Source organism: Camelina sativa, unplaced genomic scaffold (genome assembly GCF_000633955.1).
Source record: "Camelina sativa cultivar DH55 unplaced genomic scaffold, Cs unpScaffold00441, whole genome shotgun sequence".
In the NCBI taxonomy this organism is placed as follows: Eukaryota; Viridiplantae; Streptophyta; class Magnoliopsida; order Brassicales; family Brassicaceae; genus Camelina; species Camelina sativa.
In genome coordinates this window covers 103,529-118,024 of record NW_010921701.1, presented here as the reverse complement: position 1 = coordinate 118,024, position 14,496 = coordinate 103,529, and the positions used below count along the sequence as shown (strand labels likewise).

Below are 14,496 nucleotides of genomic sequence, written 5' to 3'. Positions count from 1 at the left end.
TTCCGCTAAGCTTTTGTTGCGTTGCTTTGATAACTTGCTTGTTTTCTTTGCTTGCCGGGTAGTCGGGTTGGGGAAAGTAGAATCCTGTTTAGGATAAAGGGGTACCCAGACTCACTGAGTAATCTTAGATTACTCATGACTCTATTTTTGGTCTTGCAGGGAAGCCTAAGTGAGTCTAGAGCCGGAGCGAACGTTAGGGTGCCGGATAGGGTTTTCTTGTGTTTCTTGTAAAACCCTATATTTTTATAAATGGTTATATATAAATTTTCCGACTATCTTTATATATATTGCTTTAATGATTTATTTGGATGAATTATTTTATTAAAGTGATATATATACGGTTTTCAGGAAAACATGGCAAGTTGCAAATGATACTCGGCCTTGTCCGGGCTGACACAACGCACCAGGCCGCAAGGGTTGCAAAGCCTAAGCAGCCTCGGCTGCAGGTGGAGTTGTGCCTTGGAGGACCGGTCGGGAAGTCTGCAGCTTCCGTCCCTCGACCGGATCACCTCGGCGCAATCCCGCAAGTGGCGTCCCGTGGCTGTCCGACGGCCTAAGTGGCCATAGGACGGTTCGGGGGCGTTACAGGTAGAACTGTTTATTATTGAGAAATGTGAAGTGAAAGAAAATGTTGATACTGATTAATGAGTCTGATTGTCTGAATGCAGCAAGGGATAAAAAGATTGATGAAATAACAAATGCTGCATTGGTAAGTGCTGCACGGTCAATAAAATTTAATGGATGCAATTACACTAGTAAAACTTCTGGTTTCAGAGACTTGAATGCTCACTTATTGGCAGCAAAATCTTTATTTTGGCAGGACACAATAGTGGCGGGGTCAACATATGTCATATGTGGTCTGAGTTAATTAAATAATTGCAACGGTGGAGCCAAGACATGTCAGTAGGATAAACCATTTCGAAAAGTCCTGAAAGAACCAAAAAAAAAGAGAGAGAAAAACAAGTCTCAAACTAGAGCAGAAGAGCAGAGCTTTGGTTTTTGGTGGAAGTAACCAAAAACATCACCATGGAAAAATTTCTAGCTTTGTTTAACAAAGGCATGGAAGAAGAAATGTCGCGCCTTCAAAAATTGTTACCATTTCACGAGCATCCTTTGGTACCATTTACACGCTTTGATCTCACCAAGTGTAAAGTCTGCTACTCATCTGATGAAGATAATACAATCTTCATTTCCCAACAGCCCGGTTGCAGTTACATTTACGGTGGCTACCGTTGCAATGAGCCTGGTTGTGATGTTGTGTTCCATGAAGATTGTGCCAAGCCCTCACCAGAAATCAACCACCCTTACCATCCGGACCATCCTCTCGAGCTGATCCTCCTACATACCAGAGTTTCTAATTGTAGTTTCTGTAGAGAATTTTTCAGTGTTGGTTATCGCTGTTCAATATGTGATTTCGAGTTGGATTTGATCTGTGCGAGGAGACCATGCCCAGTTGTTCTTGCTGAAAATTCCTACCTACAACACGAGCATCCACTGCAACTCTCCAATGAAGAGCATGAAACAGTCAGAGATTGCAAAGGGTGTGGCCATCAACATAAAAGCTGGAAACATTTTTACAATTGTCATCAGTGCGAGTTTTTCATCAGTCTTGGTTGTGTCGATCAGAGTAGTCCTGAAGCATACCACACTTCTCACCCCCAACACCCACTCAAGTCACTTAGATATGAAGTCCCTGGTTATGCCGACAAGAAATGCCTTCTTTGCGGTGTGGAGTTTGATGGACTCCATCGCCAGCTTCACCACTGTGGTGTTTGTAATGTCAGCATATGCAGAGCATGCATGAAAAACCCACCACCGCTTGGTGTTTTGAGCCCAAGGACCCATGAACATCAACTTCATCTTGTTCCAAGATGCATAGACTTCACTTGCAATGCTTGTGGGACGTTAGGTGACCGTAGCCCTTATTTCTGTCTTCAGTGCAATTTCATGGTCCATCGGGAATGTATCGATCTACCGCGCGTCATAAACATCAACCGCCACGACCACCGCATCTCTTACACTCCTCGGCTCGGACATGGAGGGAGGAAATGCAAAGTTTGTCGTAAGAAAGTGGATGAGTTCTACGGGGCTTATTCTTGCTCAAAATGTTCTGATTACTCTGTTCATTCAAGATGCGCAACCAGAATAGATGTATGGGACATGATTGAACTGGAAGGGACACCCGAAGAAGAGGAAACTGCGCCGTTCGAGGTGATTGATGATAACACAATACGACATTACAGCCATGATCATAACTTACGACTCAACCATGGCCGGACTCTACCTGAAAACATTGTTTGTCGCGCATGTATCTTCCAGATTTGTTCAGAACCGTTCTACAGTTGCAGTAGATGCAATTACATTCTCCACGAAAAATGTGCCAACCTTCCTCTAAAGAAACGTCATGTGTGCCACAACCAGCCACTCCGACTAGTCCCAAGTTTTCGCTTCTACTTTTTACATTGGTGTAGTATTTGTGGTCAAGAGTTCACCGGTTTCTGCTATGAGTCCGATGGATTGACTCTAGATGTACGGTGCAGTTCAGTTTCGGAACCATTTGATCACAAAAGCCATCAACATCCTTTATACTTATCTACAGATCAATCTAAGCGTTGTAGCGAGTGTGAGGCAGGCGGGGAATTGAGTTGTGATGAGTGTGTGTTTAGTTTGTGCTTCAAGTGCGCTGTTTTACCGCAAAAGGTAACGAGGTATAGATATGACGATCACCCTCTCATCTTATCTTATGGTGAAAGGAGTGTGGACGACGAGTATTGGTGTGAAGCATGTGAAGCAAAAGTGAATCCAGGGAAGTGGTTCTATACATGCGATGACTGTGGGATCACGTTGCATATTTCCTGCGTTATAGGTTCCTACTCATATACAATTCCAGGTACGTTAAGATTTAGTAAAGGAGAAATTGTATCCAACAACTCTATCTGTAGAGCACTTTGCAGCGTGTGCAATTCTCGATGCAAGCTACCTTTCATTCTTAAGCTTCCCAAGGCCGAAGATGGAGTTGATCTATACTTTTGTTCTTTAGAGTGTGAGAATAGGATTGATAGGGCATGTTTCAGGTTTTAAAAACTTTGTACCATTCGTTGTAATGAGTGTTATAATTATGTTTTAATCAAATCAATACATATGTATAAGGGAGAACAGAGCAGAGCAAAACAGAACATAGCAGAGTTAATTAGAGCAGAACATATATTTGAGAGAAATGTTATCACTACGGATCTCCTTGACAGTTCTTTTTCAACTAGGTACTTAAAGCACTTAGCTTTAACATTTGATTTGTCTTTTGAGCCTAAAAGTTTGAGTTTAAAACCGGTGGACTAGAGTCGTGTACTTGTCTTACGGGTAGCAAACCATAACATTAACATGAGACCATCATGCATCATACGTGTGATCACCTTGACCATCATCATATGTTGTGTGTGTGCGTGTTTTTATTTTACTGCAAGTGAATCTGCTAGTTCCAAGCAAAAAATAAAATTGAACTTAAGAAGAACCCATATGGCTGTATCTGTATTTCTGAAAAAATGAATTTGCATGCCTAAGTCTGGTGAAATGGGTACAATATATCATTTTGTATATATGGATACAGTATGTGGCTTCATAGACTTTTTAAATGCTCACTTATTGGCAACCAACTACCTCCAATCTACTTGGCCGACACATGCATACATGTAAATCATTTTATGTGGTCCGAGTTAATTTACTATATGCAAGTGTCAGAGCAAAAATCCTAAAAAAAGAATTACTACTTTGAAAAATCCTGAAAGGAAAAAAAAAAAACAGTTTCAAAGAGCTTTGGAATTTTGGAAGTAAGAGATAACCATGGAAGAAGTAGAGGTACCACCAATTCACAAGCATCCTCTAATACCTTTTACTCGCTTTGCTTTTGGAAAGTGTAAAGGGTGTCGCCCGCCCGTTGATGGTTACATCTACGGAGGGTACCGTTGCAATGAGTTGGGGTGTGATAATGTTGTGTTCCATAAAGAGTGTGCCAAGCCCTCACCAGTAATCAACCACTCTTCCCATCCGGACCATTCCCTCATATTTACCAACCTTAATCTAAAACCCACCAACGTCGATTCAGAACCATATACTTGCACTCTATGTGAAAACTGGTTTGGTGTTGGTTATCGTTGTTCAACGTGTGACTTCGAGTTGGATTTGGCGTGTGCGAGGAGACCAGCCCCATTTGCTCTTCTTGAAAATTCTTACGGGCATGAGCATCAACTTAAACTCTCTAGCAGTCTCACACAAATGTTAATCTGCAAAGCCTGTCTCTGTTCATTTTCTGGGTGGGGATACATATGTCATCCGTGCGAATTTGCCATCCATGTGGATTGTGTAGAGTCATTTCCAAGAGCATACCACACTTCCCACCCCCAACACCCACTCAAGTCATATACAGATAAAATCCTCCCTTATTACGCCGACAAGTATTGTCTTCTTTGCGGGCAGTGGTTTGATCATCTCTATCACCACAAACCTCACTACTGTGATGTCTGTAACTTTAGCATATGCAGAGGATGTATGGGAAACCCACCACCGCTTGGTGTTGTAAGTGCAACAACACACGAACATCAGCTTCATCTTGTTCCAAGGCGCCTCGATTTCACTTGCAATGCTTGTGGGACGCAAGGTGACCGAAGTCCTTATTTCTGTCTTCAATGCAATTTCATGATTCATTGGGAATGTATAGATCTACCTCGTGTCATCAACATCAATCGCCACGATCATCGCATCTCTTACACCCGTCGCCTTGGATATGGGAAATGGATATGTGGAGTTTGCCGTGATGAAGTAGATGGATTCTATGGAGCTTATTCTTGCTCAAAATGTTCTAACTATGTTCTTCATTCACTATGCGCAACGAGCGGCAAGGTCTGGGACATGGTAGAACTAGAAGGGGTACCGGAAGAAGAGGAAATGGCGCCATTTGAGGTGATTGATGATAAGACGATAAAACATTTTAGCCATGATCATAACTTACACATCAACAACGATGGCCGGATCTTGCGTGATAACATAGTTTGTGCAGCATGCGTCTTCGAGATTTGTTCAGAATCATTCTACAGTTGCGAGCAATGCGATTTCATTCTCCACAAAAGATGTGCTAACCTTCCTCGGAAGAAGCGACATGTGTGCCATAACCTACCTTTCACGCTACGCACAGATTCTCACCTTGAAGCTTTTAGTTGTATGCTATGTAAGCAATTGTTCACCGGCTTCAGGTACGAAGTTGATAGTCATAACATCCTAGATGTGCGTTGCGGTTCAATTTCAGAACCATTTGTGCACAAAAGCCATCCACATGCTCTATACTACTCAACAGATTTCTACAGGTTCTGCAGTGCATGTGCATGTATGCCGCGGTCAACGATAAGCTGTGATGAGTGTGACTTTCGTTTGTGCTTCAAGTACGCTTTTCTTCCGCAAAATTTAATGAGACGTAGGTACGATGATCATCCCCTCTTCTTGTCTTTCGGTGGTGACTTGGATGTGGATGGTGAATATTGGTGTGACGCATGCGAAACAAAAGTGAATCCAAAGGAATGGTTCTATACATGCAATGATTGTGGAACCACATTACATATTTCATGCGTTGTGGGAGACTTCTCATATATCATGCCCGGATCAGTGGGAGACTTCTCATATATGATGCCAAAATTAGTAACAAGCTCGAATCCTGAAGTGATATCCAACACATCTATTTGTAGACCACTTTGCTTGTGTAACTCTCGATGCAAGCTCTCTACCATTCTTAAGTTTTCCAAGGCTGGAGTTGATTTATATATTTGTTCTTTCAAATGTCGTCACAACTTAGGTTTAATTTAATTAATAAAAACTTTGGGTTTGATTGGTAGAGCTAGCATATTGCTTTTCAAGAGTCAGTCACATGGCGTCCAATTGTTAGATAGTCCAATGCTTTTGTATTTTTGTTCTAATGAATGTTCTCAGAAGTGAAAATGTTGTGAATGAGGCAAAAGCTGCTGCTCCATTGTTGAAATGGTTATTTGGACCTCGTCCTTGATGTCCATGGCGTCCTCGACCTCGGCCTCGCGGGGCATTACTCTTGTACTGGCGTAATTCCACTTTGACCTCGCCGTTGAGGTATTTGCCCAGCAACGCGTTTTGTAAGTGTCTGCAAGACTGCGTAGAGTGTCCGGTGTATTCATGTAACTCGCAATACAAGTTATGGTCAGGCTCTTCTCTTGCCCCTTTTGGTGGGGTCGTCGGTACTATAGCTGACGAACTGACTGCGGGGGTTGGCGGGGCGTCATTGACGAGGTACGTTGCGCCGCGCTTCTTACTGTCCGCGAGGTACTCTTTGTCGAGGTGTTGGCGAGGTTCGTGGTATACCTCTTTTGCTTTGCCGGTTGGCACTTGAATTCCGGTAGAAGCACGTTTTTTGTCGTAGATGACTTTTTCTTCTTCCAGTTCAATGTGGACTCCCGCTCGATGGAGGGCATCTTGGAAAGTTGGGAATCTGTTCAACTTGAGATCCTTTCGGAACGTTGATTCGTACCATAGGGCCTTGTGAAGGGCTGCAAGCGAAACGCTATGGGGTGCTTTTACCTGTGTGGCAATCTTTTTGAACCTATCCATGAATGTTCGCGACGGCTCATGTTCCCCTTGCTCGATATTGTGGAGATCGGCGATTGTCGCGGTGGGGACGGCTAATATCGAGTATTGTTTCAAGAAGGTTAGCGAGAGTGTACGGAAGCTGTCGATTGAGTCAGGCGGCAAAGAGGAGAACCAGCCGAGGGCGTCGCCGCTCAGGTTTTCGATGAACAGCTGACACTTTCCAGCGTCTAGCTCTTCCGGGGAAAACTCGCAACGATGGATTGCGATCTCGAAGGATGTCAAATGGTGAGTTGGGTCCGAATCTCCCTTATACGGAGGTAGGTGCTTTATTTTGCAATCGGGGCGAACGACGACCCGACGGATTCGCGCAGTAAATGGAGTTTTTTGGGACTGCTCCAACATATGGTCTACATCAGGTGCCGCGCTGGTTGCTTGGTGGAACTTGCTTGTGACATCCTTCATTTGACTTTTGAGTTCGGCCAATTCCCCGCTCTGGTTCTGGTCGGCGCTATTGGGATCGGCTCTATTGGTGCCGTCTGGATGTTCGGCATTTTCTTGTAGTTTTGCACAGACGCTAGAGAGAGTGGCGAATCGTTCCTTTGTCTTTCTGTCTTGGGCGTCGATTTTTTCCAGGATGCTTAGCATTAGTGCTCCTATGTCGAGGGCGCTGGTGCCTTCTCCGATCGAGCCGTTCGGCGTTGTCGGGGGCCGGGTCGGCGGTATTGGAAGCTCCTCTTGGGCCTGCTGGATGCGGTCCGGCGTGTCCGCCACATAGCCGTCGCTGCCCGTCGTTTCTCTTTCTGCCATTGCTCGAAATGTGCTTCGTCGATGTTGGACTTTCTTCAAAAGCTTTCCTTGTTTGTTTCCCTGGATGCGCACCAAATGTTGAACTAGTATAGCTACTAGCTCGAGGATGATATAATAGAAAGGGTGAAACAAAGGACTTTTATTAAGATAGTCAAAGATCGTCGAATTACAATATAACCGTTATAAGCCGGGTGGCTAATTACAGAGAATTGTGCTTCTCAAAATGACTAACTGAACTATAGCTTAGAATCGGATTTACTCCTGACTCTTGCCCGATGTTACTTGCCCTTCTCTGCAAGCTGATCCCCTGGTATTTATAGCTGATGGGACGTTTCACCTCTCTGCCTCGGGATCGATGTGGGAAAGTCGGCGATCGTTCTTATCCGGACCGTCATTTATTGGGCTGTCCGTCTTAATTGGGCCTTCTAGGAGCTTGATCGGCCCGACAAGTAGGATTTAACCGGTTTGTCTTCTTGGGTTTTTGGGTTGACTGTTTCGATAATGAGTCTGCAGGAAAGCCTGTTAAGGCTGGGTGAAACCCATATCCAACACACAGACCATTACAACTCACTCAGAAGACTACGACTCGGAGAAGAAGAAAAACAAAAACAAGATTGGAATCGTCTTAAGCATGATTAGTCCGATTTCTGAAAGTAAGTAGAGAGGAAGCCAACATAAACAAACATTGGCTCGTGGCCAACCTCATTCTCACTGATTTCCACCAACTTCATCCTCCTTAACACTTCCACAAACATTACATTCAAGAACCTTCGAAGCCTCATAACTCTTCGGCGGAAACGGAGCCAGAGTGCCAAAACAATTCTCCTTCTCACACATATATCTCACAAAAAAGTAAGCGTGAGGGAAACTGGATTCATCATCCACACCATTTCCAAAAACTTCTCCTTCATTCTCACATTCAGAATCCTCCATCTCTTCCTCTTCATTTTCATCATCCATCCCTTCCATAACCTCATTCTCATCTTCCTCACCTTCCGACCAACTAGACTCAACTTTGCACCGATCACAGTCACACTTGAAACCGTAATCCTCAAGCAATCTCTTTTGCCTGCTCGAGTAGTTCATGTTCACAGGGAAGTAACTCAAACAGACTTCTCTACCTTCAGGAACATCATGAATCATCCTAATGATGATATCAGTGTTACCATCAGAAGCAGAGTCAACATAATCAAATCTACAAGCATTAGGAAGACAGTCATGATTGAAAAACGAAGTCTCTGGATAAATCCCATAAGCTCGCACCGATCTCTTCTCGTTCGAAACAGAGAACGGTTCCATCAAACCAAAGGCGTTAACTTTATCTTTTGACAGTAAAGCCGCCGTGAGCTCCGACGAGACTGAGACAGGGAGAGGTGGACACACGGCGGATAAAAGAGAATGAAGAAAGCCAGCAGCTGCAGAATCAGAACTAGAATCTCCATTACCTTGGAGGGAGAGCAAAAGCTGGAAATCAGAAGGAGAAGCGGCGGCGAGATTGTAAGCAGAGAGGAGGAAACGAGCTTGGACTTGGCGATCAGAAGGTTGATCGGAGAATGCAGAGGAGGATGATTGGTGAAGCCGGCGAAGAGATTCGCAGAGCCAAGGAGTGTGAGAGGCGAAGCAGTTAGGGCTACAAAAGGAGACGAGAGAGCAAGATTGACATTTCTGCTGCGCCGAAGAAGCTAGCAAACGGAAACAATGGTCGCAGTACGGAGAAACAGAGGAGGAGAGAAATGGGAAAGCAGAGTATAGAAGGAGAGGAGACTCTCTCAGAATAACTTGTCCAGCACGAAGAGACTGTGCTGCCACCAAACTCCTTCCTCTTCCTCCGATCTCTGCAACCCTAATCAGCGTCTCCGGTTTAGCTCCGCCGTCATTCATCTTACTAGCCGTCGTCGATTAGGGTTTTTACAAAATTAAACGATTTATATGGACGTAAAATGTAGAAATAATAAAACGGTGCCGTTTCATCACGTTTTAAATTTTAAATTCCTTAGGTTAAATCTTTGGGCCTTAGACAACCTTGCAAAGTTTGGGCTACACGAGCTTTCTCTCAGCCCATTAAAATTTTGTTTGGCTTTCTAAGCCCTTTGTTTTGCCGCAGGGGTTTCTTCTTCTACAAGGAGTCTCTGTCTCTCCTAAGGGTTTTTTTCATTTCCGCCATGAAATCTTCTGTGACCTTAGAGGATGGAACAGAAAACTCCGTGTGGAACCCAATTGATCTCATCATCGAGATACTCTTGAGGTTACCGGTGAATTCTATAGCGAGATGTCGTTGCGTATCGAAGCTCTGGGCCACCATACTTAGTCGTACAGATTTCACCGAGTTGTTCTTGACTAGATCTTTGGCTCGCCCGAAGCTACTGTTCGCCTGCAGAAGAGGTTGCGAGACGTTATTTTTCTCGTCACCTCAGCGTCAAAATCCTGTTGATGATGAGAAGTCGCCTCCTGTAGTCGTCAGTTATCATATGAAGTTCTCTGCTAAGGATCGGAGGCTTTTATTGATAGTTCTTGTCCTGTCAACGGCTTGATCTGTCTAAGATACAGCTGGTGGTACTTAGATATAATGGAAGAAACGGTGCTGGTGATATGTAACCCTAGCACAGGACAATCCTTACGTTTACCCAAAGTGCAACATGGGGGACACAGCTTATTTGGGTATGATCCAATTGACAAACAATTCAAGGTATGACCTTGAGATATAACCGTTGGGGTGATAATGAGCATCTAATTTTGACCTTAGGAACTGGAAACATGTCATGGAGGATGATCCAATGTTGCAGACCACATGATCATTTTTGGAGAGGGATATGCATCAATGGTGTTTTGTATTATGATGCTAAGGTTAGTGATCATCATCTTAGGCATTCTATAATGATGTTGGTTTGCTTTGATGTTAGGTCTGAAGAATTCAGATTTATTAATAAACCTGCGTATGATGGAACTCTAATAAACTACAATGGGAAACTAGGTTTGTTTTCGCTTGGAAACGCCATTTCTTGTGACCGAATTAGAAATATGGAATTGTGGGTTCTAGAAGATGCCGGAAAGCAAGAATGGTCGAAGCATACATATCTATTACCTGCCATGTGGCAGAATATAGTGGGAAACACCAATCTACGCTTTGTTGGAATGACGCTGACAAAGGAATTTGTGTTCCAGTCGATGAGAGGTTGTACGCCTTTCTATCTTGTCTACTACAATATCGAGAGAAACACAGTCAAAAAGGTTGAATTGCAAGGAATGGAAATGAGTAATAACATTCACACCTTTGTAGACCATGTCGAGAATGTGACGCTTATGCAAATCATTTAACTAGGACTTTTTTTAAGTTTGAGACCTTGTAGTAGAGCTAGTTGGATCTAATAATAATAACAGTGATTGCTTTTTGGTTTCTCCAATGATTTAAAAACCGGACTGGCCGGACTTAAAATGGAATGTGTGCTTCGTCGGGTCATGGTCATTGTTCATCCTCGTTGGACTGACTTTCTTGTGACTTTTTTTAAAAAGAAGTTTTTGAGAAACAAGCAAACATGCATGATAATTTTAAAAAGAAGTTTCACTGTTACTTAAATTCAAATTTCAACTCATAAATTTAAATTTACCTTAGGTATTTTGTAAAATAAATCCATCTCGAATAAAATAATTAATAATTTTTAATAAAAGAAAAATAATAAATAACAACTAGGAGATATCCCGTGCTACAGCACGGGATTATATATTTTTAGTTAATTTTTTTTTATAATTTGTATTTTTTTAATGTAGTTTTTTATTTTGACTTATTTTTTTGTTTATATAGTGTTTATTTGTATATTTGAGGTTATACAATAAATTGGAAATCCTAGTAGAGTAAGTAGTTTTTAAAATGTAGCTTTTCACGGAAATAGACACACCGTAATATTAGATAGTAGTTTTGTAAGAGAATAGATACTCCGCAATATCGGATAGTAGTTTTGTAGGAGGATAGACACACCGCAATATCGGATAGTAGTTTTGTAAGAGGATGAGTTTTTTTATTTATTTTGGTTTATCGTCAAAAGAGGGGAAGTTGCTTGTTAAATTTTAGTGTGAGATATTTCAATGGTTAGGAAATCATTGTATTTATAGTGAGATTATGTATATTTAGGTTATCATTTAGAAGTTAATATTTGATATATCAAACCTCAGCAAAATTGTAAAAAACCAATTTAATTTATAGTTTGATAAAAATACATGTTTTAACGGGTTTAACTCAAACTTTTTTTATATTTTAAAATTTTTAAGAGTAAAAATATCAATATTACTTAAATATTTTATAGACTAAATATATTATAATATTTTAAACTTTCGACAAAGTTCAAATATTTATAATAATTTAAACATTCTATAAAAATTTAAATATTTATAATCTCTTAAAAAATTTTGAAAATTGTAAATATATTATAATATGTTTACTTTTTAAAAGTTTAAATATGCTCAAATATAAAACTAAATTAAACTGTTAAATTTGGATACCTGATAAATCAAGCTTCCTGCTCAGTTGTACTCAAAACATATTAGTCATATATTTATAGTGGTTATGAACCATATTCCAAAATATGTAGTCTAATGATAAGGCACGGGGTTTGTATTGGGTAGCTTGGGATAAAATGTGTAATGATAAATGTGCAGGAGGTTTGGGCTTTCGTGCTCTAGAGCAGTTTAATGATGTGATGCTAGCTAAGCAGTATTGGTGGTTAATTCACTACTCCACGTCCTTAATGGCTAGGTTACGGCGAGGTCGATATTTTAGGAACAAACATCCCCTAATGGCCAAAAAAACATACTCCCCCTCGTTTGCTTGGCGGAGCATCTACTCAACAAAAAGTTTAGTGGAACGCGGGGCAAGGGTGGTGATAGGCTCTAGTTGTAATACTTCTGTATGGAGAGACCCTTGGATACCGGATAACCCACCGAGACCAGCTACTGGTCGTGGGAAAGAGTTACACCCTAATTTAATAGTTAACCATTTAATTAATCCAATTACAAAAGAATGGCATCTGCCTATTCTTGAGGAGTTCATGGATCCGGCGGACATCCTGATTATTCAGAGTATGACGGTCAGTCAATCTTTTAAATCGGATAGATTAATTTGGCATTTTACAAAAATAGGGAAATATTCGGTCAAATCGGGTTATTGGCTCGCACGGGATTTAATTAAGCAAGTTGAGTATGGACCGATGTGTACGGCTCTGAGGGCACAAGCCTAGAAACTGGAAGTTCCCCCGAAGATTCAACATTTTTTCTGGCAGATAGCTTCCGGTTCTCTTCCAGTGCTGGAACGGCTTGCCCATCAGGGTGTGCGGTGTGATACCATCTGTAAGCGATGTGATTCTGGGGTTGAATCTATAAATCATGCTCTTTTCGAGTGTCCTCATTCACGTAGGATTTGGGAGATGTCTCTAGTTTTACTACTTCCTGATGGATTCCCCTATGAATCCGTGTTTTCGAATTTAGACTTTATATTCTGGCGGACGTATTCTCAATTGGGAGTTCCGTATATTTGTTTCCGACTACTTTGTATTTTATGGTCAATTTGTAAGGATAGGAATAAAAAAGTTTTTGAGGAAACGGAGGCAGAGCCAATCGATGTTATTAATCAGGCAACTAATGATAAACTACTATGGGAGGAGGCCAAGTCTTTCTCCGTGGGAATCCAAGATCCTCCGGTTTCCCCGGAAACCCCGGAACCCTCTTTCTGTTGTCAGATTGATGGATCCTGGAAGGGTTTAGATCGTTTTATGGGGTTGGGTTGGTGGTACTGTAATGATGAGGACACGACTTTACTTCTGGGAGCACGTTGTGTTAGACGAAGCCCTTCACCCCTTCATTCGGAGTTACAAGCGTTGATTTGGACTATGGAGTCTCTCATGAATGCTGGTGTTAACTGTCAAACTTATGAGACGGATTGTGCAGAGCTTGTGGCGATTGTGCAGTCTCCAGATAAATGGCCCGCATTCTCCAACCTGCTAGATGTTTTCAGCCACTTCAGGTCACCTCTACCTGACTTCACTCTTACCAGGATTCAGCGTACGTCAAATGTGAGGGCAGATTGTCTTGCTCGTTCTTCGAGAACCTTAGTTTCAGACTTATCTTTTGTAAACTCTTATCCTCCGGTTTGGACAACCAACCTTGGAGTTATTTTCTAATTTAATGTTTGGTTAACAAACAAAAAAAATGATACGAGAATCAAAATTTAAAATCTTAACAAAATCTTCTAAATATAGTTATTAAAAATAATCAAGTTGTATACTTATATATAAAATCTTAATTTTTAAAATTCTGATTGGTTTATAAAATTTTTAAATTTATTAGTAATTTTCATCTATAATTAATTAGAGAGAAAATAATTTTCTTTTGGAAACTAAATATTATTTAAAAGATTTTATTAATTTAATATTAAAACTACATTTTTATTTGTATTTAAAAATAAATATTTGCATTAAGACCAGTAGCATGACAATGAAATTTTTTACCCTTTACAAGATTAGTTTCATATTAGCCTCTCACCACTTCACGCTTAGGTCGAAGTCTTTGTTTGAGCTTTGCGATGTATGCTCAACCATAATTTCAAGGATGTAGTTTTTCTCACATACTGCTCAAATTTGATGAAGATGATGTCTTCACCATCAAATTGGTTGGCCTTCTCAGCTTATCTCGAAAACATCAAGGTGGATATGGAGAAATTCTCAAGTTTCTCGTTGACTTTGATTTCAAGAAATGCAAATGTGTTTACGGATCGTTTGGCACGACAAATTCGTACCCAACTGCATGTGGTTAGTTATGTGAATAATTCTTTTCCTAATTGGTTAATCAGTTTTATTTGTTGTTAAAAAAAAGATTAGTTTCATACAAATTTTTCTTACTCTTTATTTTTTTTTGGGCTCGAAAATTTGACAAAATGTCCTCATAATAAAACTAAATCGTGAAGTGACCTTAGTGCAGTGGTAGGAGGTAAATCCATTTGTAGAAGGCACCATCACATCCGAGATTGAGTCCTGGCTCATACGAATATAGGAATTTGGCTAATGGGCCGGCCAGTTGTGGCCCAATGGTTGACAAAAAAAAAAAAAA

At 41.1% G+C, this 14,496-nt stretch overlaps 4 protein-coding genes across 4 annotated transcripts; 3 read left to right on the top strand and 1 right to left on the bottom strand.

Moving 5' to 3' along the window:
• Positions 1-937: 937 nt before the first annotated feature.
• On the top strand, positions 938-3,149 carry LOC104773079. Its single transcript, XM_010497632.2, has one exon. The coding sequence runs from the start codon at positions 1,027-1,029 to the stop codon at positions 3,079-3,081; it is 2,055 nt and encodes a 684-aa protein (XP_010495934.1). The 5' UTR covers positions 938-1,026; the 3' UTR covers positions 3,082-3,149.
• A 163-nt stretch (positions 3,150-3,312) lies between these two features.
• On the top strand, positions 3,313-5,847 carry LOC104773078. Its single transcript, XM_010497631.2, has one exon. The coding sequence runs from the start codon at positions 3,838-3,840 to the stop codon at positions 5,845-5,847; it is 2,010 nt and encodes a 669-aa protein (XP_010495933.1). The 5' UTR covers positions 3,313-3,837.
• Positions 5,848-7,519: 1,672 nt separating this feature from the next.
• Positions 7,520-9,317, bottom strand: LOC104773077 (histone-lysine N-methyltransferase ASHR2). Its single transcript, XM_010497630.2, has one exon. It carries the CDS (start codon positions 9,283-9,285, stop codon positions 8,113-8,115), a length of 1,173 nt encoding a protein of 390 aa, XP_010495932.1. The 5' UTR covers positions 9,286-9,317; the 3' UTR covers positions 7,520-8,112.
• Positions 9,318-9,566: 249 nt separating this feature from the next.
• On the top strand, positions 9,567-10,719 carry LOC104773102 (putative F-box protein At2g19630). The gene is made up of 2 exons (XM_010497651.1): positions 9,567-9,784; positions 10,287-10,719. The coding sequence occupies exons 1-2, from the start codon at positions 9,567-9,569 to the stop codon at positions 10,717-10,719; spliced, it is 651 nt and encodes a 216-aa protein (XP_010495953.1).
• The last annotated feature ends 3,777 nt before the right edge of the window (positions 10,720-14,496 follow it).

Coding starts and splice junctions, on each gene's coding strand:
- LOC104773079 (XM_010497632.2), top strand. CDS start 1,027: ATGGAAAAATTTCTAGCTTTGTTTAACAAAGGCATGGAAGAAGAAATG.
- LOC104773078 (XM_010497631.2), top strand. CDS start 3,838: ATGGAAGAAGTAGAGGTACCACCAATTCACAAGCATCCTCTAATACCT.
- LOC104773077 (XM_010497630.2), bottom strand. CDS start 9,285: ATGAATGACGGCGGAGCTAAACCGGAGACGCTGATTAGGGTTGCAGAG.
- LOC104773102 (XM_010497651.1), top strand. CDS start 9,567: ATGAAATCTTCTGTGACCTTAGAGGATGGAACAGAAAACTCCGTGTGG. Junction 9,785..10,286: donor CTACTGTTCGCCTGCAGAAG/AGGTTGCGAGAC, acceptor TATAATGATGTT/GGTTTGCTTTGATGTTAGGT.